Here is a 23,904-nt window from a genome sequence, read left to right as displayed (position 1 = left end):
AAACCCCAATATTTCCACCGGCCTCAAATTTTGCTGCTGCTTGCAGACAGTGGAGCGCCTTCACAACATTCAGGACTAGGTCTTCATTTCTCGGATCTACTTTACATTTTAGCACTTAAATGAAGCTGATATATTTCCATTAAACACATCGGAGAAACAGGTTTGTACCCCAGGAACATACAAGACCATTTCACTTGCAGTAGCAGCTTCAGTAAAGTGTCATCTATACCGCAAGCAGCACCAGTGATGAATGAAGAAGAGAAACATTCATGAGTCACTCTGCAACTTGAATATTAAGGTTTCAAACATATCTTCAGGAAAATTATTAAGATCTCAGATTAAAGTATCAGTGGATACAGTGACCACTGGAGAACGCAGCCACCACACCCAGCTGGTAGCTGCAGGCTGAAGCTGTTCTGCCTGATCTGCCTGCAGGGAGCAAATGAGGTGGTACTCCAAGCAGGTGGGAAAACATTTGTTTCCCCCCACTTCCCCCCATCACTTTTCACGCTTTAAGTCACAACAATTCAAATTATTTCACTGATTAAACCAACTAAACCTCATTGCTACAATAGGTTAATGGAGCAAGTTGTCTATCACAACCACTGATTCAGTTTTCGCAAACCCAAGAAAAGTTTGCTAGTCCGAACAGCCTGCATTTCCAAATTCCTCTTCTGCAATTACAAGACTCAGAGAACAGCATTTTAAAGTCAATCTGAAATCCTTGAACTGCATAGACCAATAAATATTTTCACTTTCAGCACTGCTACTATGCTGTGGGTGAACTCACTCCCCTGTGGGTGAACTCACGCCCCTCTATTCTCTCCCCCTAGTTTCCATTGCCTCCCATTTCTCTGATCTGCCAGTGTGAAGAGGTCTTTTGTCTACGGGGAGGGTGGCTGCCTGGCCAGCCTCTGGCTTATACAGTCTTTCCCATCCCCACGGCTGCCCAATCAGCACAAATTGCCTTTTTGCCCTAATGATCAATAAGGTGAAGGCTGTTCTAGAACAAGCAACACAGACACCACACAGGAGCGACAGCTCACTAAGCTATACTCATTTAAGCTGAGTAGTTAGAAGCTTTGGTGGTGTTTTGCCCTTAGCTGGTTACTGATAGAGCTGTTTCTGTCTTCTGCATCAGCTGGAAGGATCCTACACACCATCAGTACACGCTGACGCCATGAAGAGACCCCAGAGGCATCATGGACTTCTCCAAATGCTGTTCTTCATTTTCACTTGGAAACAATCAAATTTGTGTTTTCTGTCTATGCTCAGAAAACTTTCTATATCATGAGTGCCACATGCATTCATAGGCCCCATCGTTAGCCCCCTCTTACTTAACTACTTTGCCTCTACCATGCAAGAGAAGTTAAACTCCTACTTTTGCTTGAAGGCGTCCCCCAATGGTTGACCTCATGTGGTAGACAGAAACAACAACATCTCCATGGACAGTGGCTCCCAGTGGAATTAGGACTTTCCCTTCTTGCACACGGTATTCTCTTTGAGGGGATGAGAAGGAAATCCACAGTTAAGCTCCCTTCCATAACATCATTACCACCCAAAAACAACGTCAACATAAAGCTATCATCTCGTGCAGGCCGAGCAAACAGAAGCCACGCTCAGCGCTCCACTTAACGTTAGGGTGAGGTGAAGCAAACACTTCACAGGGGAAGCCAGCATAGCCCTGAACCATCTCAGTGAAGATATCCCACTGCACGTTAACTTCCAGCTGACTGGCAGTTTATTTCAACACTAGGCACCAGCCTTCAATTAATTATCTGCACTCCATGATTATCAGGCAGTCTGACAACGACTGCAGCACAGACCTCAGGTACCTTACAGCAAAACCAAAGCCTCCTTGCGTTAAGCTCCTGAGGATGACAGGAGATCACAGCAACTCACTTCATTCTTTCGTACTCCTGGGACGTGGTAAGGATTCTGGTTTCTCCACTGAGGATGTCGCAGAAGGGCCGGCACCCGTTTCTTTGCTTGTTGAAACAGGGGACTGGACTGAGGGTGACTGACTTGATAGTAAGCGGTTTGCAGTGAGGAATGATGGGCTTGTCTGCTATCAGATCGCAAATGTATCCGATGTATCTGCAGGCAGAGAAAGCCATTACTGAAATCTCCATCCCAGGCAACCAATTTTCATTTTGTACTTGAAGTCTACCCTGACGTCCACTAAACGTGCAACTCTTCCACAGTCGCAGCGTGGGAGTTCCCGTATACTCCAGCAGGTTTGCAGCTGGCACAAAATTTACACTCCCATTTGTGTTTGATTACGAGAACTACAGCCCAAGGGGAAGGAAATTACCCTCTAGCTCCAAGCTGAAGGTCACTTTTCTGCACCTTTCAGGAGTGAAGGTGCAGAGCAATGGCTTTTTCCTGCTTTACCAGTAGAAGTTCACCTTCTATTCTGCATGCACATACCAGATGAAGTACTTTGTTAGTCATGTACCAAAGGATTGCTATTATTACCTACATAACACTACATCTTCTGTTTGCTCTGACAGGCACTTTTGCCTCTGCTTAATGGAAATCATAAACAAGATATTTTTACAGTTTAAACTCCTGTAAGGATGAGGCTGACACAGGGAGGGGAATTCACCAAGGTCCTGTTAACTATGGACTTGTCAGCTTTCCCGAGCTAGAGCACAAAGGGTTTGGAACATTTATTCCTCCATTACTATTACATCAATGTGAGTGAAATGGAAGTGGCCATAAATATCATTTAAGACCTATCAAAGCTAAGTTACACAACTAATGCATGAGTACTGCTCAAGCTGCAACAGGAATCCTGGATTTTCGGTCTGTTGCCTCCTGCCAGCACCTTCAGGCTGGTTTGGGTGGAGAAAATGGGGCATACCGTATGCACACCCTTCAGCTCACATGCGTTATTTCATAAAATCAGACAATAACTCAGGTTGGAAGAGACCTCTGAAGGTATTTGCTCAAAGCAGGACTAACTTTAATGTAGCATCTAACCCCAGAGCTGGATTATACTGCTCAAGGTGATACCCAGCCAAGGATCTCTGAGGACAGAGACCCCACAGATGCCCTGGAAAACCTGCTCCAGTGCCTCATCACTACTTTACCACTTTTTTTTTTTTTTCTGGGGAACAAAGTGATAACTGAATGCATATCTTAGCCTAGGGGCCGGGGACACATTGACAAAATGCACACAGATACTCGTGCAGTGTTTAGTGCGAGGAAAATAGCTCCCCTGCATGGCATTTAGCCACTCTACCTCCTGTGAGATGGCCACAGTACGATTCCAGGTCTCTTTGTGTTCAGCAGCTGCACAGCAGGGCCTGGATTAGAGAAGAGGTGACAGAAACAGAACATCGCGCTGACCAGAACTGCTGAGGCTGCACGGCCATCCTGTTAATTAGAGCGGGGTGGGAGGAAGAAATGAGTAAGTATCAGAGATGTCCTTTATTTTCAGCAGAACACTCTCCACTGTTCCCTAAGTCACATAAAATAATTTCTCCAGAAAGCCTAGTAATGAGTTGCATGATGACAAGAAATTTCCAGTCCTGTGTCATTTGTTTACTGCCTAGGACTTCAGTGAGCTGCAGTGGCCTGGGTCAAAGCTGACATCTAAAAAGCAGCCAAAGCCGAGGATGGCTCAGAGTTGGCTTCAATGCCCAGCAGCATGTTTTGTCTCCAGCTGTAGGATTTGCCATACCATTCCTGGCCCAGGCCTAGGATCTACTCAAGGTTAACAGACTATTTGCCTTTTTAAGTCCAGCCCCTGCCTCTGGAAAGATCTCTCAGTTTCACTTGGGCTAAGTAGGCTTCTCCAGACTCATCAGAAAGTATTCAGAAGGACTCACCATCTTTTACAGCATTACCCTGACATTCGTTGCCCAAAGGACAGTAAAGGAATTTGATTCTTGAGCTAAATTTCCAGGACTGGAGGCAACAAGTGCATCTTAGCCTCTGTTTGAGGCGAACCTGTATCCTGGAGCCGCTGGCTGTGCTACATGAGGCAGGAACTGCCAGACTCATACGTAAGGTTTACGCAGTTTGGGATCAGTCATTTCCCCAGCTCCTCCCAAGTTTACACTGATGAAAACTGACAGCCTCCTGGATTTAATTTAGGCTCCAGGAGCAAAACAGAACTCTCCTCTTGGGCATTACTGTCAACATAAAAGGTGGTGTGGGGTAAATTACAAGCTAGTCATACAGAATGACAGCACCCTCATGCATCAGACCTACGTGTTACCCAGTCCTGAAGAACCCTTAAGGGGGAGTCAGCAGCCCAGCTGGCTGTGGTGCACCACGAGGGGCAGAAGGCAACTGCATGTCTTCAGCCAGGTCTGACAAGCAACCATGGCAAGAGACAACCACCTCAGTTTTGCAGTTAAACAGAATTCCCAAAGATGTGTTTGCTCCTGCACTTCCATCAGCAACCCTCTGTCTAGAGCTGAGTTTAGTCCTGTGACTACATACAATTAAACACAAAGCAATAGAAGGCTGACAATCCTTACAGTCAGTTCTCGAGAGAAGTTCAAGCCATCACAGGCTCATAGTTCACTGCTGGAACAATTGCAACTTCTCTGACCTTGCACTGCTCCGCGTTCAGTGCTAGGTCTCCCAGGTTAGCTATGGAGCTGCAAATAAAGCCCCTTTCTACGGGGGCTGGTTTTATCACATTTCTTTTCCTTTTAGAAATTGTCACCATCCTCGTACACAGACTCTAGATGTGCAACACGCAGTATGACATAAGACCCACAGGTCTGAAAATCCGGTTACATTCGGCTGTACTTACCATACAGTGGATGACACACACGTTCTTGGGGTTCTGCTGTAGCCAGTTGTGCATGTTCTTACAGACAGCATAGAGATTGTGCAGGCTGGGCGCTTGTCGTACCGGCCAGCTACATTCGGATACCTACAGGAATTGCACAGTGAACAAAAGCTAGCTTCATAAGAGCATTAGGCAGCGTGTGCTTTTACAAATGCTTTCTGCCAAGAAACACACTTCTCCTTTGCAGCCACGCTTGAAATCTACTCCCTCTCTTATGTGTAATTCTGATCCCCGACTTTCATGAATTATGAATGTACAAACAAAAAGGAACCCTCAATTGAATGACAAGATTTTGATGTATTTTCATTGACGACATGTTTTTATTTTTTAATTGCATTCCACGTCAGATTATCTTGAGTGGCCTTCCACAGCACTCCAGTCTCGCAGCTGCACATTGATTTCTGTCAAAAATCTTTGTACAAGTTGTCCCCAAAAAATATGGCTCTGATTTTCAAAGGATACTGAACATCTGTTATTCTCAGTCATTTTGTGTAATAGGATTTTCAAGCCCCATTTGACAGATATTAGATTGATGAAAGGGAAACTTCTGTTTAAAAAAAAAAAATCCTATCTGAGTAAGCATAGTTAAGATATGAGCCAGAAAAAATGAATGACTTCTTAGAGTTGAAAACCCACAAATCCTAAAGTACGCCTGGTTACTATTCATCAACGTACTAGTTCTGAGTCACGACATCTCAAAAAGAGCCTTCACAGTCTCAAACAGCACATCAAATAGCCTTCTACAGACATCTCAGTTTCATCTGTTTTTAATTGAAATGTCTTTTTTAAATGTCATTTCTGGCTAGAAGAAATTTAAAGGAGAAATATTTGTCATTAGACCAATGATTGCTTTTCTCTCTCAGCCGAGATTTGGTTTCTGTTTAATGAAAACCAGGGGCAGGCAGAAGATTGTTTGACCAGGTGTTCTTAAATGGCCACACCGTCTTCATACCTGACCGTGCCATCTCTCAGAGAAAGGCAACGCTCCAGGATTCGTAAAAGTTGCATTTAAGATTCTCCCTTACACACGTACACCCGCACAACAGCTGACAGCAGAAGCAGGAATCCTGCCTTCCACACAGACTCAAACTGGAGAACCACTGAGCAGTGTTGTCTCAAATGATGACTCAAGTGGCACCCAGAGGACACAGGGACAGAGCATGCATGCAGCACTGCCTAGCCCAGCACATCATTGATTATCTCTTGCCTATACCTCTTCTGCGGCTTTTCAGGAAGGGGGACAAAACAACCGAAGGCTCACTATGTGGTAGCTCCTGTGCAGGAATGGGCACCATCAGCTTTCTGTTCTACAGACCTGACAGCGTTTGCTTTGCTGAAAGTACAGGACCATTGCAGATTCTGAACTAGAGAGTGAAACATTCATTCAATTCTTTAATAGACCCCTAATGCTGATGCCCTAAGTGAGATAGAGGTGCCCGCCGATTATTTTTGTATTATCAGGCAAGTCTTCTCCTTCCAACCCCAAGTACTTTTGCACCAGGCTTCTAGAGGTACAAGATCCACTTGCAATTAGAGCACCAAACCACAATTCAGATTACAAGCGGCTGCTAGAATTAATATGACTAGCGACCTTTCCATTGATGATTCTCTGAAAAGGTCTTAGGACAACACACTGTCAAGCATCTGGAAAAGCCATTATCACTTATCAAGTAAATAATACACATTTCCCACAGTCCATAATTATATATTTCCTTCGTCTATAATTACACGTCTTTCTGCTGGTTCGCAATTAGGAAATTAAATACATGGTAAGTAGCATTTCATTTATTTCAAATATAACCTCAACACCACTCACAAAAGGCAGCCTTACAGAAAAGTAACAGGAATTCTTCTAGAGCTTTGGAAATATGCAGCTAGTGCTTGTTTTTCTCTAGCAGTAGGGTAGTAACGGCCAAGAACGTGACCCTACAGGGACTTTGAAGTTCGGTTTTGTTTAATGCTATATTTGAGTTATATGTTTTCAAACTGTTCACATTTTCTCGAGCAGATGTGAGCTCTCCCCTCCTGCTGGGGTGACGAGGCAGGGAGAAAAGCAGAGCACAACTGGACTTGAGCAGCAGCTTTTACTGCTCACATTGTCTCCTCTCTTCACTAGACTGGACACTCAGGGCTTTGAGCCCCACACAGCCACATAGGGGCAAGAAAATGGGCTGGCAGGACATTAACTGTCATCTCCCTCCTCTGTCACTATGCAAAGTGACCTAGTTTGACATTGAAAAAAAACAGCTCTGAAGAAGATAGGAATTACGAAGCCATTCACTTCAAAGAACAAGTGCCTCTCAAAACTTCAGCTCGTCTGGTATCCTTATCCAAAGCAGAGAATACTTTTCATGTAATTTTATTTCCTTGATAGCCCATTAGTATTTTTTTCCCCACTACAGATTAAGTTCAACCTCATATTTACAATTGTTTCATCTCATGTATTCTGTTCTGCACATTTAATTTTCCTGAAGAATACTTGGAGTCAGTATTTCCTATCCCATAACCTGAAAGTACAATCTTTTAATAAAAGATGCATCATTTTCTTCATGTGTGTGTCAAGGCGACAGCCTACAAAGCACCTAGTCATGCTTTGAGAGTGACCTACAAAGTCATCTGTCAAGGTACAGTAGGAGACAAAGTCCAGGGGATGGAGGGGTTACGGTCAGATCAAGCAATATACCAACAGGTGTTTAATGCTGGGCTATCAAAAAGAGATCTGTCTTTCTCCTCCCACCAACAGCAACAGTGATGCACCAAACCAAAGCAAGACTGAAGATTCAGAGCCTTTGATATCTTTTAATTAGTCTTTCCTGTTCATTTACTCACAGCTGAAGTCATGGCTGCTTACCGATTGCTACAGAGAAATTTCCTTCAAGTATAACTGAGCGGTTACCGGTGATCAGAGCAATTGCTGAGGATAGATTCAGCTACAGCTCAAGGTAAAGTGGCATGAGGCTTACACACAGCATGAGATTCTCTTACCCTGACAGAGGGTTAAGTCTGGCGACTACTCTTGCCCTTTCAGTTGACGTTAATAAAAAATAAGAAAATCATCACTCCCTTGTGGGAGAGGGAAAGAACAGGATTTTTTTTTTAGATTAGATCTAACCTTGCATTTCAACAACAGTGTTTTGTAGAGATATCCTCCAAAAGCCATTAATGAACCAGAGTCTTGAACTATTCCTGTATGCCATTTCAGTTTTAGAGAAGGAAACTGGGACAGACTGGAGGTGGTTTTTTTAAAATCATGCACTAGTGGAAGAGCCAAAATGCACCTCAAATCCAGTTTCCAGTCCTGTGCTTTGCCTCTTAAGTGCTTCTGCTTGATTAAAGTACCACTGAAGGATTCTTCAATGTGAAAATTATCTATGTCCTTTTACTGATAATTTCTTTTAAAGCACTTTTGTTAGGATCCTTGTTAGACCTTCTTTATAATTCCCATTAATTCCTCATCACCCCTCAGATAATCCCATATGGTAACCCACAGCTATCTGTACTCCACGCTCAAGGCACTGCCAGCAATTTGCTATTTATTAAGATTCTTGGTAGTGATCTACTGGGGCTCAGACCACACTGAAGTCCTACACACCCACATCATATGTTTGAGTCTGTGCATTAATTCCTTCTGAAGCTCACCTCTGTAAGTGCATGGGAAACTGAAGGGTTTACTCCTTATTTCTTTGCAGCAGCTTCCGGCAACCATGTAGGAGTCAAGAGCAGCACAGGCTCAACTCAGGGCAGCGCCACTCTCACAGACTGCTGATAGAAGCATTATGCCCTGAACTTTCCATCTCTTTAATACTCTTTAATGTCCCAGGCATCAGCTAAAACCCAGAAGAGACCATGACCACTTAGAAACATCCATAATAAAGGTCCCTTCCAACCCAAACCACTCAATGATTCTGTAATTCCTTTTCCATCGCAGTACACTCCGCCACACACAGGAGAGACAGAAGCATCATCTTCTGCCCCGTTTCACAAAAAAGCTTCCCCCCACGCTTGTTAACCTCTTGGAAGACACTCACCCTGTTGTGAAACTTGGCACTGCGATAATACTTAGGTGACAAGTTGAAGACTGTGTAGTGGTCAGGATGTCTGGAATCCAAAAACGTCCGTACGTCTTCAATGTGGTTCCTGAACCCCAGTTCAACGCCTTCAGCCGGAAAAGACATCACTAGAAGGGTAAGAAGAAGCCAGGCTGAGCATGCACCATAACATGGTTATAAACTTCTGAACCCCGAGGTACTACAAGTTCTATTTATCCCATCAGCAGTACTTACCTATGATTCTCGAGGTAATGTATGAAATATCTAGCTCTCCCTTGGTGTAACTAAAAGAAGACAAAGTAGGAGACAGACATTATGCACATTTACAGAAGACAGCCCATTACAGGAGCCAGAAGGACATTGTTTTCCCACATAGATCTGCTTTTGACACAAGGAAGAGAATGATCTTAAAACCGATTCTTTTCTTTCTGTCTTAAGCAGAGGCTACAAACAGTTTACTGTAGACAGTGACCCAGCCTTCCTTTCACATACACTATTAAATGGATGCAGAAGCTTCAAAAAAAAAAAAAAAAGTCCCTTTTCCCATTAATGTTCAGTGCCAGTTTTCAGGAGAATCTCTAGCTGTTAGACACTTCACAGATCAAAGCCTCTGAGGAGTTGCCTCCATTAAATTTCTTTAATTTACTCTAGCCCCATATCCCTCAGAGGCAGGCGGAGTGCCAAGCACAAGGGCCACCATGAGCAGAGGTGACCAAAGCAAAGTCACTTCAGTTCTTTCTTCAACTCAGGAAGTGGTCTTAGCAAGGGGAACAGTTATATCAGCAAGAAGAGTCTCACTGAACAGCAACACGAGCCAATTTCCAGTGACAAAACAGTCATGCAGTGGCCGAGTAGCAGGACCCCACAGAGGCCAAAGGAATCGGAAAATAAGTGCCCCGCTTTCACCGGGGAGGCCTCTTCCAGATTTCTGAACGTTGGTGTTCATTTATTTTAACGCTTAGATATTTACTTTGGTTTTCCTGCTTCTTTGAGGCCAAATACCCAATTGTGAGACAATTGTAGGAGTCACTTGTGATTTTCACCTCTTTCATTCATTACGTAGCTGGAAATGTAGTTTCTTTGTGTTGTGCTAGTTAAGATGGCAAGTCAGACCAGAAGCTAGCGATACTACCTGCATTAGCCAGCTCCAGCTGTACCATACCTGGCAACAGATTGCATGACCTTTGAAGATGTATCTTTCAGGGTATCCTTCAGGTTATCCTTCAAATTGCTGAAGAGCCTCCCCGCTCCTCCTTTCACCATATCCAGCAAGCCTCCCCCATAGCTGGACTCCATGTCTGGTGATGAGGCACCTTCAAATACAACGAAAGCAAACCCCACGTCACTTACTTGGAACAAATCCACAGAGCCAACAAACCCATTGCTCTACTCGGACCAAACATATTCATGTGAACTGCCGCAAGTCAAGTGTAGGCCCAAAGTAGTTTTGCTTATTAAAGTAATGGTTTTCCAGAGAAATTGCATGTTCTAGGCACAGAAAGTGTCAGCGACCCTCGGCATTGTATGTAGGTTGACTGCATGGTATCGGTACAGTACAGACAACTGCCATCCAAGCTCCCTTGCCTCTCAACCCAACCCAAAGCAAGGCCAGCTCTTCAGCACGTACCTGATCTGCTGATCATAACCAAGTCCAAACCAACAACTACCTCTACAGGGGCTAGAAAGAGAGACTAGTATATGTAACAGCTCTTTGGCACGACTTTCACAGCTACCAACTTGACTGCAGCTAAATGACTGAAGGTTGCCTTATGACTACATGCATATAGGACTTATAGACTTATGACTATGCATACAGGAGAAATCAGAGTGACTTCAAGTCATTTAAGAGTCCGGTCAGATTTCCTTGAGTGAAAGACGGCAGAAGTTTGGTCTTTGGAAAGAAAAGAGAGAAAAGTCCAGAAATTAAACTTTCTACCTGAGAAATAGAACCTTTTGGGATATTTTTTACATTTGCAGCATTAGGATAGGAATCAGCAAATAGACAAGGAGAAAGCAGAGCAAGGCTCACCTCCTTGGTATACTTTTTCCTCACAGCTTGAAACATCGTGAAGCTGCAAAGTCGAGTGAAGGCATGCACGACATGGACTCCTGATGGCTCTTGAACAGGAGAACATTTATTGCCCTTTTTTCACTACTACAAATACTTTCCTCGTAGCCCCACGCGCTGTCCATGCGCCCGAATCTGTCTTACAGTTGGTTAGAGACCCTCAGACACGCGCCTTGAGCCAGCCAGCAATCGGCCACTGCCCAAAGCTCATCTTTAACACCGTAGCCAATTTACTTTATCTCGACCTTGCTCAAGTTTTTGGTTCTGCTGCTGTTTTCCTCATTATCTCTAACTCAGGGACATGTGAAACAGCACAAAGCTCCCTGCGAATTCCTTTCCCACAGTCGAGAGGAGACTAACGTAGAGCAAGAGCCATTTAAATGTTATTTTGATGGACTGTGATGTGGTGTTCCACCTCAACTGTTTGTATTTTGCAATTATACCAGAATAACTATTCCACTCCCTTAACCGAAAACCAATTCATTGCAGTTTTTCTTATTATACCACTGCTGTGTTAATAGCATAAGTCATTCTTAGACAAATATAATAAATTGAATGTAGACTTGAGTAAACATGGTTTTGTTTTATTGCAGAATTTTGTTAGACACAAACCAGTAAAATTATATTTTATTAGCTATAAGGTAGGCTCTTGACTACCTAAATTACTTTTTGTTTGCTAGGACTCAACTATTTTGACTTAGCAAACTTCAACTACATTACTCTAATTAAACATTTGCTACCTCATTATTATGTCAGATTAGTCAGAAGACCTAGATCCAAACCCACTTAAACGTTATTCACTCTTTCAAACCCAGCGTCAGCTATCAATAAATGCAATATATATTGTTAAACTGGAGACTCCATTGGTAAAGTGATGCTATTTATTCCCCTATGCCCAAGAGTGCTTAATGCACTGTGATGCGGCCACAGTCCACATGCACGTGACCTACGTGCAAAACTGGTAACATTAGAGGCAATAGCTTCTCCTCTGCATTGTGCTTCTAAAAAGATGGGCAATACTCTGCTGATTCAGAACAGAAGATGCCTTCTCAAGGCACAGGAACATTTCCTTTCCGAACCACTTTGAAGTGTCTACTTCAAATATGAATAAAAAATAAAAAATTAAAAAAGGAAGTAGCTCATTGGCTTCCAAATAGGGAATCAGCGTTTGATCTTTCTTCAAATACTTTGCTTCCACATTACTGTGTTAGGAGGCTCAGGGATAGAGAAGTGAAGTTCAAAAGGCATGTGCAGAGCTGCAGGTCAGCTTTTAAAGGAAAGGAAGGGAGAAAGATGGTAACTTGGAATGAGGAAAGGGGGAGCAAAGGGATCAGAGAGCCAGTGGGTATTGAACACATTTTATTCTTGGAAGTGCTCTGTGAGTAACAGAAAGGCTTCAAGAACATGGAAAACCTAGAATCTTTGGGAAACTAGACATAGAATTTCACTCCATTCCTAAAAAAAAAAAAAAAAAAGCTAGCAATTAATTCCAAGTTTACTATATGCACTAGAACAGAGAGACCAAAAGGACTGCTGAACAAGAAATGCAAGCTGGTGCTACATGACCACCATGAGGGAAGTATTGCTTAGCTATTGGGAAGCTGTTGAGGAAGCTTACAACATAACATCACTTAGTTCTATCCCAGGTGCGCTAATTTGCTCAGGCATCTTTTAGCCACTGGATCAGAGCAGCATGCCCCGTGCTGACAAAGGCCATCCTTCTGTTACAGCACGATACAGCCTCTGCTAGCTGCTCAGAGAGGAGCAAAACAAATGCATTTGAAGGCTCCTCTAATAGGCAGCATCTCCTACAAAGCATAAAGGTGTATAAAGGGATGATGAATCCCAACAGCAGAGCAGAAAGTGTTAATGCATTAGCACACGGAGCTGACAACGTACACAGAAACCCATGAGAACAGCTGAAAAATCTCATTAAAAAGGAAAAAAGAAACGCCAGCCTGCTCCTGCAGTTTTTGCTGAATAAAACACTTCTGGGCTAAGTCCCTCTTGTAAACGCAGACCTTTAGAGCTGCTGCAGACCTTTCCAAAGGACACCCACAGCTCCCACGTGTGACAGGTGCTCTGGAAGTCAGCCCCCTGTCTGGGTGTCACCTACCGCTGCCACTGCATGTCCCTGCAGCACGCCCAGAGATGGCCCCTCTAACAGAGAGGGCTTCAGTGCTGCAAATGAGATGGGACACGGTTGCCCTTGCTTGCCTCCAGACCCAAGCCCGGGCTACCAAGGACACTCACTAGGTCTGAAGGGACGAGCTCGCCGGGGCTCCCTCGGAGCCTGGAGGGAAGGGGTTCAGATTTTGGGGTGATCACCGCTGCTTTGGGCAGGGCAGTAGGTAGTGGCAGAAAGGCACGTCCCAGCTTTCAGCGTGTCATCACGCAGCAGTTCAGCTAACTCAGGCCACGCGTTAGAGCTGCTGCCCAGAAGTCTTGTTAGGGAGAATTAATTTCCATGCACAAGATGCATCTTGCTCCTTATACAGCAAGAACCTGGTATTAACCCAGTTACTGGATATTCCCTGAGACTCGGTGCGCTTCAGAGACACGCTTCTGACCTGTATTTGTAGCACAGGTTTCAGAGGGATTGCTTGCTAACTACGGCCTTTCCATTTCCTGGCCAAGGAACTTCTAATGTCGGGATTTTAGTGCTGCAAAGAGTGCCTGAGACATCGCGTGGGACAGCTCTCCTGGACTACCTCTGTTAGGGGACGGCAGTGATGACCGCACTCAAGTGCTCCAAGCCAACGGAGCAGTGTGGAAGCGAGAAGCTTCACCAATCCCGATGACAAGCTAAGTTTGGTGGTTTTTTTTGCTCCGCCAAATGGAGCAACAGCCTTCTGTGCCTTCTTACAGAACTCAAGCCTGTCGTACGGTGGTGTTCCTGCCGCAACGTGTTCCCGTCAGCAGCCAAAGGGTGGGATTTCTGCACATCTGGGCAGATCGCAACCAAAGGAGCCTCTGCACAGCACCAGCCTTGTGCTGCGTGGTACAGGATGGGAGCTGGAGAGCATTGGTATTTTAATTAAAGCACTTAAGCTTTCTCCTTGCTTGGGGCAAGCGAGCAACGCCTGTTTTGGAAGCTTTTCCTTCAAGATTTGCATGTTGGGGTCCTTGTCTGTCTGGGGGTCCCCGAGCACCAGAACCCACAGACCCACAAACCACAGGTCACGGCTTCCAGCTCCACCGGGAATCAAGGGGGAAGCGAGCCGACATGTAAGTGACATTTAAGACTCTGTCAATTTGAACATTTACGCTGATGAAGCAATACTTTGCTTGAGAGTGGGGAGGTGAAAACAAGACATCTAGAAATGGAAGAGCAGGCAGCTAAGTGCTACGTTTCACATGTTACTTACTGAGAGTCAGAAAACCCTTTTTGCCTGAAAGGGCAAAAGCAGACATGAAACCATAGGAAAGGAAGCAGGTTCATCTTGGCCTGCCAAAGCTATATGTAATAGTATCTTCAATGTCAAACTCTTTTTTTTGGCTCAGAGAGCTACTGCCTGTGCTTCAGGAGGAGTCAAGAACTAAATCCTCCCTGCTCCTCACCACGGATCTTTCCTAGAAAAGCAGTCAAACTTTCATCTGCCACCCCCTCGAAAAGCAGTGGATACCTTCCTCACCACAACCTGCTGCAATCTCCATCCGCTGCGTGCAGCTCGGTCCCTGGCAGGGGGACACAACTGGTTTCCCCCCCCTCCCTGCATGCATACCTCTGTACGAGTGCGTTACACACACCGAAGTGGCTGCAGCTCCTGTAAATCGATGTCACTGCAGGTGTCACTTTTCCACAGCAAAGTAAAACCTGACTTGAAGTCAAGCATGGGAGAGATGGATCAGTTAAAGAGAACCCAGCTATGGAGGATTTCGGCTCTCCCTCAAGCCAAAGCCATGCATGGGGGTAGTCTAGGAGCATTATGTGCTCCTCTGTATTCTGCTTCTATGGTACCAGAGGCTGACACTATGCTGAGAAAATGCTCATAACTGCTGCATTCATGTCCCAATTCCAGATTTCTGGAAGTTTTCAGCCTTCTCCCTCTGCACCAAGCACTTCTGGGGTTTGGGGTTGCCTGTCGCTGCCCCACGTGATGACCAGGGCACAATGTGAACGGGGAGCAAGAGACGCGGTGGCGGGCACCCACCCCTTGCCTTACAGAAAGGGCCCTTTTAAAGGTTCCCATCTGAAAGAAGTCAAGCTGCTGTTGTTGTGGCTTCAGCAACAACGCCCGAATTGTTTTGTTCGTTTCTTTTTTTTTTTTTAAGGAGCACCCATCAAAAAATGATACTATTTGTGCTTCTGCCCCCCCGTGCCCCCAGGCAGCCATGCTGAGGAGCAGCCTCAGCTCACGTTCCTCTCCCAGCAAAGGCTGCGTAAGGCAGGCCACGATTTCAAACCAGAATTAAGAGAGACAAACCCAGGTTACTGCAGCCCCATCGTATTTATGAGCTTCCCTTCAGGATCACACAGGAGCCCACGCAGGGGAGGGGGAGCAGCCCTGATGCAGGCACCCTGCCATCAGGTAATTAAAGCATCCCCTACAGGTACCTCATAAAATGGTGGGCTGTGTGTCTGCAGAAGAGCAGGGGCAGAGAAACCAACCCGTGCACATCCCTGGGTACCCACAGCACCCCCAGGTCCTCCCATCCCCACGCTGAGGCATCCTCCACACTCAGCACGTCACCTTTCAGAGACTGCAAATCAATGCAGGCATTACTGGAAGAGCTAAAGCTCCCATTTCAAGGGGGAGGGTGGCAAATATTTCTAAATGAAGTTATCTGGGCAGGCAGCTCCTTTGCATCCAGTGATAATCAATAGTGTTTAAAACTGAGTGCTTTGCTTGTCAGATACGTTTTTAAAGAGCACAGTCTGCGAGCCCTGAGCCCAAGCTTCCTTCACCATTCCTCCTAGCGCACAGCCCTCCTCGGGGGGGCTAAGCTTTGTAAAATTTAAGCAAAGACTCCGAAACATCCCTGCTATTCCATTCACTCACACCCTCTCCCAGGCCAGAGAGAGCCCACGTGTCAGGATTACATCGACTTTTTCAAAGGAACTGCGTGGGTTGCAAAGGGACTAGAAAAGGCTGGGGAGAAATCAGCAGCAACAGAGGCACCCAAAGCAGCAATGGAAAGGAGAGCACTGCTACTTCCGAAATTAATGGGCAAGTTCCTCAGACTCACAGAGGCCCTGAAGACTGATGCTTTTGCTAATTTTTTTGCTACCAGTCTCATCTGTCCCCTCCTCCCGCGCTGCCCCAGATTCCTGCTTGCGCTAGCTTCCCCACCAGACCGAGCACAGATAGCTGAAACTAAAAGGTTATTCTGCAAAAGCACACAGCAACACCCGTGTGGAGCAGAGCTGCAGTATGGCAGCACCGAACAGCCGTGCCGTTTGGTCACGTCGTCGCTCGTCCAGCCAAAACCCACACACGGCCGTCGCTCTTCCCTGGGGTTTAAAATACAGACTGGAGGCATACAGCAGGAGGTTGTTTTAGCAAGTGTAACCCCCCCAAGAAAAGAGGCTATGGCACACGGGATTGCCTTCTGCATGGCCAACGGGAGGTTTAGGGGAGGGTTATAATCACGAACAGACCCTGACCAGACCAACGCCACAGAGGGAGATGTGCCATGAGCCCAGCACAGGACGAGGCCTCATCAGAGCCAAGATCAGGAGATGATAAAGCAGTCATCCCTCACCCTAACAACCGCACCCTTGGGATATTTTGCAGCAAACGTATTAACAACAAGACTGTTCAAGACAAAACCAGCAGTTCTGGAGTAGGAAGAAAAAGCTGGATTCACCCAAGGCGTGTTGGGGGAACCAAGCAGGGGCTGGCTGCGCTGGGAGGAACTAGGCCCGCGTGAGCTCCCTGAGAACACAGCCAGCTCAGAAACACGGGGGACAAACAAATACAGAGTCACAGAATGGCTTGGGTTAGAAGGGACCTTAAAGATCATCCAGTTCCAAGCCCCTGCCACGGGCAGGGACACCTCCCACTAGGCCACATTGCTCAAGGCCAGGCCTTCACGTATGAACCAGGTGGTCTGCATAAGGAGCAGAGGCAGCAACGCAAACTGCAAGACGAGCAGTACTGGGTGAAGCTGGGAGAAGATGGGCTACAGGACATAAGCACAGAGCGAGAATTTGGAGCCTTCGGTAGGGCCGGGAAGGGTGTGTGGCCACCAAAGCCACCGCTCCTCAGTCAGTACTGCTCCTTCCACCACAGGGACCGACCACTTCAGCACACAGCGGGTTCAGCACAGACCCATCTTGTGGCGCAGACATCCCGAGCACTAAGGCATCTTAAATAATTTATTCAAGCGAGGGCATAGTTGGGTTTTGTTGTCGTTTTGTGTTTTTTTTTTTGTTTTGCTTCTTTATTTACCACAGCTTTCCTGCGGTTATCTGGCACCGCACACACCCAGACCTTAAACCTGACATAGCTGGCATATCATCGAGAAACCGCCTCACGGCTCGGAGTTGTGTTACTGCCTGCTCAAGAACTTCTTGGCAGCTTTGTCAAGAAGTCTTTTTCTGTCAGAAAGGCCACCTTGTGTTGTTCTGCCTTTCTCACCCCAGAAAGCTACGAGCAGTCCTCCTTTACTGTAAGTTTACAAGGGGCTCACACGGCACAGACCTTGGGAGGAAAGACAGTTAACTGCTTTAAATTAGAAGAGGATAGATTTAGTTTAGATATGAGAAAGAGATTATTTACTATGAAGGTGATGAGACACCGAGGCTGCCCCTGCCCCATCCCTGGCAGTGCCCAAGGCCAGGCTGGATGGGCTTTGGGCAGCCTGGGCTGCTGGGAGGGGTCCCTGCCCATGGCAGAGGTTGGGGCTGGGTGGGCTTTAAGGTCCCTTCCGACCCAAACCAGCCTGTGAGTCTACGAACTGTGAAGCTCCTAAAGGAGACGTTTCCAACACGACCAGGCCTGGGCTCACACCTTAAGTGTGTGAAATGCACAGATATGCACATAAATACGTACCTGTGCATTTCTGCAGACGTTGGGTGACATGCCCAGTGGTGCCTCCGTCCCGGGGCTGGGATGAAAAGCTGCATTCCTCCTCCTCCCACGAGAACTCACGTCCCTTTCTGTGCTCGGTTTTCTGTGCGTGGGCTGGGACGGGGCCACTGGCCAGGAAGCGCTCGGAGCCCCGGGCAGCACAGGGCAGGGAGGCTCAGGAGCTTCCTTCTGTGTCCTCCTGAGACAAAGTTCTAAAGCTAACGTTGCAGGAGCCCAAGGCTTATTATTTGAAGGTTCATTTGAGACTGCATAAATGTAAACTTCATGGAAATTTTAAGAATTAAGACATCCCTGCCCTTGCTTGAGAAATTGTTAAGGATGCCACTCGCACCATTAACTAAGCAATATGTAAGATTTCAACAATGAGAGGGTTTTTTTTTGTTGTTTCATTGTTTAGAAGTGTTGAGAGAGGAAAAATATCCCCCCTCAGTACTGTGCCAAGTTTGTTTAACTTGTTACGTATTTTTCCTTAGTTATCAAAGTGATATTACAGTGAACAAAAAGCATTTGAGGCTGGAACGCTGTCATTTTGGCACAGACCGTGAAATTGGTCTTTAAAGGTGATTGACATTCTCTCTGCCTCACCTCCCTACCAATTAAAAAAAAAAAGGGGGAAAAAAAAGCTATTGCCAACACCAAACCATTCAAGTGTCCAAAACACACCACACAAACAAAGGAGTTATTAAACTGAGCCTCCCTGTTTGAAAATGCAGCTAGAAAAGAAGACAAGACAACATTGTCAGCGCCAGCCTTTGTCTCCGTGCCAGTGACATGGAGACGTCTCTCTCCTGACTCAGTGAAAAGTAATCACCAGCATACAAGAGATTAGGTTTGCAAGAGTAAAACAGCTAAAGAAATCTCGACTCGAACACTCGCAATTTATTTAAAACGTTTTATTTTGCAGTTATGCTGCCTGAGGAAGTATGTAGCACAAGCCAGGCTAGCCTCCGAGTGTTTAAAAGCCATTTTGTAGATTAGGCAGTTTATAAACATCCCAGAAGAGCACAGAAAGAGAGTTTGCTCCTTTTGTAACACGTATCCTTGCTGTTACTTTTATCTCTCTGCATTTCCTAGAACCTCCTCCTCCTCTTTCAGTACACAGCAAGCTGCTAAGAAAGCATTATTGAATGCCACAGCAAAAGCCAAAATAAATTGCTTCTTCACCGCCTGCTTCTCATCTTCTGAGCACGTCCAGAAACTTAGGTTAAGAAGACAAAAGGAGAACTACATTAACGCTCTTCCTGGAATTCGGTTTTGGGACTTGCGATGTTTTGTGTCCTGCCAGATCCAGCTCGAGTCTCCCTCCATCTCCCTTCCCCTCCAGCCTCAAACCCAGCAGCTTTCTGGATGAATGAGCAGCGAGGAGAAACACATCAGTCCCGTTGGAGACCAAGATGGACTTAGGCACTACGATTGTGCTTTTATGTGGCAACTAGCCTATTCTGTAGGGGTTGTTAAAAGTGTTACATCAAGAGTTGAGCACTCAGGGCACACGCTGCAGTTGCACAGAGCTTCAGTGCCCACCCCAGGTGTCGCAGAACTTAAACATAATCCTATACGAGGGAGCTACACTGCAATTTAAATCTCAGACCACACACAGGCCAGCATTTCATTCTGAATGGTTTGAGCCTAGCAGAGCTTAAAGCAAGCAAAGACACGGTGATAACACACGGAGGGAGCTTCAGATACCAGCCCTACTGATACAGCTGCCCTACGTCAAATAAAGTTTCTGCTCTTGATTCCTTTGAGCTAAACCCAACCCTGACAGTGAGGGACTCCAGTGTAAGGAGTTCCCACTTGCACTGCCTGGGAGCATGAGCTCAGGTACCCTAGGACAGGCTTCCAGCAGCCCAAATGGTCACCTCTCCAGTTAAACCGCTCGTGTTAGTGCTTCCTTGCATGGCACAGGCTACGGGAGCAGATGAATTTTTAACGATCTGGACCAAGTGTTTACCAGCCCCAGAGACTTTCGCAGTCTGATTTTCCCAAGCTCAGACGCTGCAAACAGCAGCCAGAGCCCTGCAGTGCTCACAGCCCCCAGTCGCAAGCAGCAGGGGGCAAGCAGCTCCGTGCAGCCCCACACCAGCCCCCCAAATACTAAGCCAATAATCCTAAGTGGTTGGAAGTCAACAGCACAGCTGTAACCGCTGATGGCTTGCATTGCAAGAAGCCGTTTATGAGATAGCAAGCCCCTGGTAAGAGATGATACTTTAAGATTGATTTCTATGAACTAGTAAAAAAAAAAACAGTTAATCATGAAAACCAACAGGGCCCTGCTCTCAGCTCACGTTAGCTCACGTAATTGCAGCAGTAGCAGGTGTAGCTAGTTACATCCACCAGCACTTTGCCCCGCAATTGTCAGCACTTTGCCTTCAGCACAAATCCTCACCGGTCTAACTCCCATAACCACCTAATATTAATCTATACACACACCTTCCAGACAGTAAAGGCCATTTTTCTGTGTCTGGAGTGCGCTGCCCTAGTGCAGATGAGCAATGAGAAGAAGAGGGAGGGAGGAAGCTTTGATTCTCCAGCTCTGCAGCTTCACCGGGGTGCTCTGTAACAGCCCCAAGCACAGCAGTGACTCGGCCAGACAGAGCCCAGCCCCTGCCCTCGCAGCCTGCTGCGTTAAACATCCCGCGGTGCTGGGTATGCAGGCTGGGACCTCAGGACCATTTCACTCCTCAGCTGCAAACAGCCATTTTGATAACGCAGGCAGCAGCTGTTCTGCCACACATGAAACCATCATTTAAAACCAGAAGAAAAAAAAAAGAAACAAGGGAGTTCAGGTACAGGGGATGTACAGAACGAGCTCTGCTTTAGCCAGGACCCCTCAAGGATTCCACCTTTGGGATCGGCCTCATCCCTGTGCAGGGCAGAGGCTCCCGCACCCCACCACGAGGCAGCAGCAGCTCCCTTGCACTGTCACAGGTCACCGAGCCACCTCATCCCCCTCCATCCCCGGGACTCAGGTCTCTTCCCCCAGCCAGCACACACTCTGCTGCACCCCATCGTGCGAATTTAGACTTTGTCACCACTACTGAAGGAGGCTCAAGTATTTAATATTCATATTATTTACTTATTAAAAATAAAAATGTTGGTGTTTTTTCCTTGCTACTAGTAAGCCAAAACCCCAGCCACCTTCCTTTCCTGTCCCTCTCTTATACTGCTACCTAATTTCCCCCACCAGAACTATCCATCTCCACACAGCATTAAAGATAAATTGCTCCACAATTCACGAGCAGCTTCAATTACTGAATCACCAGAAGTCAAAAGCACACCTGAGGGGTGGATACAGCTCTTTAAGCTTTTATAATTTCGTACTTGGCAAAGAAAAATGTCTTTGCTATGAACTGATAAAAATTGGTCATTTATCAGCAGACAATAAATGAACAAGGCAGATACAAGTATGACCCCACATTTAAAGCAGAGCATCGCACTAGATACAGCCCTTTTGAACTTCATGTGAAGATTTAGAGCCCCCATCTCCCCTTTCCCCCAAAAAGGCTTATGAAACAGATACAGTATTAAAAAAAACTATATAATCCCAATTCAAGGGCCACAATAAGGCCTGAGGTTTGCTGCTGCCAAGCGTGTGGCTGGTTCTAGTGCCTGTAAGCTTTAGGCAGGGGACTGTAAGGAGCTTCCAGTGAGTACCAAGTGCCCAGGAGGAGGGGAGCTTGGGCTAACGCAGACCCCCGCGCCGTCGCCTTCTGAGCCCCAGAGACAGTCCTTACTCAAGTCCACGCATTTAAGGGGGGAGCATCCTCGAAACAGACAGAGGGTGTTCGTACAACTACCACTCTGGGATGTCTTTGCAGTTTGCCGCTGAATTGCTGGCATGGCTGGGTGTTGCACAGAACCTGTAAACACAGGAATTGTCTAGCTATCCGCGAACACCTCTTTTTGGCTCGGCAGGGAGCGGAACGGCTTGAAGAAACAGAACAGAACGACTGCAACAGCAACGCTCAAATAATACAGCAAGCTGACGCGAGACAAAAGCCACGGCTTGACACGAGCTCCAGCATGCTCCCACACCTGGCTAGATGTGAACGCCGCCTTCCCCAGCACTAACGCCTTTGGTTCTTCAAGTTCTAGGAAACTCATTCAAACGATTGCTTTAATGACAGCCATTAAACTGACCATAATATCTAACCAACTCAGTGGATGCCAATGTAAGAATCCAAATAACTGTAACACAGCAGCCTACTGTGAGTAAGAAACTACTGACGCATACTATTATTACAAGCAACTGTAGCAAAGATATCATAGCAGCAAATTAAATTGCATTTCTGAAGTCCAGGAGTAAAAAAGTTAAAAAAAAAAAACAAAGCTAGCCCCGAGAAGAACTCCAGAAAGCACATTTAAATGGCAAGGGGAAAGAGGGAAACATTACTCCCATTACAGCAGAGAAAACGTGGAAAAGATGCAAGGTAAGACTCTCCCCGCCCAGGTCCAGACGTGGGTCATTAGCCCCCTGCTCCCCCAGAAGAGGACACCACGTTAAAACAACGGCGATGAATTAAGGAATTGAGTTCTTGCTGAGTGCCTCGGGCCCACGCCTTCCTTTCACGGAAAGGTGCGGGTATCTCTGCAATATGGTGCCGCTGCAACGGACGGACACACACAAAATTTGGTCCCCCCACAAGTCAATGGGGGCATTTCCCTGCCTGAGTTCAATCTCTGGAAGTTTGTGACGGCTACGGGCGTTGGGTGAGACGGGCACCCTGCCCAGCCAGAGCCCCAGGAGCCCTCAGACGCGGGCTCTCCATTACTGGCGGCCCAGGCAAACGCGAAGCTGCGGTTTAGCGGCGACGGGCTCTGTCCCACCTCCAGCCGTACACACCATCTGGACCAACGCTCCCTGCTTAAAAAAAATAAACAAGCGGTGCACGCAACGCGTCCTCCACCAGAACCACCCCCCCCCCGACCTCTACGGCTGCCTTTTTAGAGGAGGGACCCGAGCAGCGGTGACCACAGCAAGCCTCCCGCTCCCCCCGGGGACGAGGCGGCCGCACGCCCCTGTTCACCCCCCCCCCCCAACCACAAACCAGCCCTCAGCAGGGCAAAGCCACGCACCCACGGGTGCATTTAGGGCACCCTCACCCACCCCGCGGCCGCAGGGAAGGGGGGGGGGGGGGCTGCGGCTGGCCGGGACAAAGCGCTGCCATTGTCCGCGCTGCCATTGTCCCCGCGGGGCCATTGTTCCCCCCCCCCCCTCACGGTGCCATTGTCCCCGCCGGGCTATCGTCGTCCCCAGGCCCTACCGGAGCTGTCCATGGTGCCATCGGCTCCGCGCTGCTGCTGCGGCTGCCTCGAGGGGCTCCGGCCGCCCGCCCCCGGCTCGCCGGCCCCGCCGCCGCCGCCCTCCACCAGCTGCAGGGCCTCATAGCCCTCCCCGCCCGGCTTCCTGCGGTACCCCCCGAGCAGGCTCATGGACGAGCCGAGCCGGGAGCCGCCGCGGGCTGGGCGGAAGAGAAGCGGCCCCGGGGAGGAGGGAGGCGGCGGAGGGAGGGACGGGGCGGGCCCGGGACGGGGCGGCCGCTGCCCCCCGCCCGCCCCCGCGGGCCCGGAAGGAGTCGAGCGGCGCCCACCTCCGCGCCCCGGGGCCGTGACGGGGCCGGGGCTCCGCCGGGAGCTCCTCCGGCCCCGCTCCGTGTGGAGCGGGGGGGGGGGGTGAGGGAGGCCCCAAGGGAAGCGGCCGCTGCCGGCAGTGCTGAGCGGGTCTCAGAGGGCTCTGAGGGGAAGGGGGCTCACGAACCTGCCGGTTCCAGCCCCCCGCCACCAGCTCAGGCTGCTCAGATCCCACTCGGCCACCGCCCTCGCGGTGAAGGATTTCTGCCTTGTGTCTCCTCTCATCTGCCCTCCTTCAGCTTAAAGCCGTTACCCCCAGCCCTGTCCCTACACACCCCCTCCCCATCGCTCCCGCAGTCCCCT

At 47.6% G+C, this 23,904-nt stretch overlaps 1 protein-coding gene across 4 annotated transcripts in view; it reads right to left on the bottom strand.

The window, feature by feature from the left end:
• The window catches only part of DNAJC6 (DnaJ heat shock protein family (Hsp40) member C6), a 46,047-nt gene that overhangs the window by 13,038 nt on the left and 9,105 nt on the right, over positions 1-23,904 (bottom strand). The window contains exons 1-8 of one of the 4 annotated variants that reach the window (XM_048062152.2): positions 23,235-23,426; positions 10,025-10,175; positions 9,097-9,146; positions 8,842-8,990; positions 4,775-4,897; positions 3,248-3,381; positions 1,903-2,097; positions 1,382-1,499 (exon numbers count right to left, since the gene is read on the bottom strand). In XM_048062152.2, the coding sequence (XP_047918109.1) occupies positions 1,382-1,499; positions 1,903-2,097; positions 3,248-3,381; positions 4,775-4,897; positions 8,842-8,990; positions 9,097-9,146; positions 10,025-10,175; positions 23,235-23,403 (1,089 nt within the window). In that variant the 5' untranslated portion in view covers positions 23,404-23,426. Of the gene's footprint in view, positions 1-1,381; positions 1,500-1,902; positions 2,098-3,247; positions 3,382-4,774; positions 4,898-8,841; positions 8,991-9,096; positions 9,147-10,024; positions 10,178-10,891; positions 10,910-23,234; positions 23,427-23,904 lie in introns of those variants that run through there. The other 3 variants (XM_067001263.1, XM_013193120.3, XM_067001264.1) reach the window with 3 other exon arrangements.

The sequence above is a fragment of the Anser cygnoides genome, chromosome 8 (assembly GCF_040182565.1).
Source record: "Anser cygnoides isolate HZ-2024a breed goose chromosome 8, Taihu_goose_T2T_genome, whole genome shotgun sequence".
NCBI classification, from domain to species: domain Eukaryota; kingdom Metazoa; phylum Chordata; class Aves; order Anseriformes; family Anatidae; genus Anser; species Anser cygnoides.
Note: the sequence above shows the minus strand (reverse complement) of the source record. Positions and strands in the feature narration are given on the sequence as shown.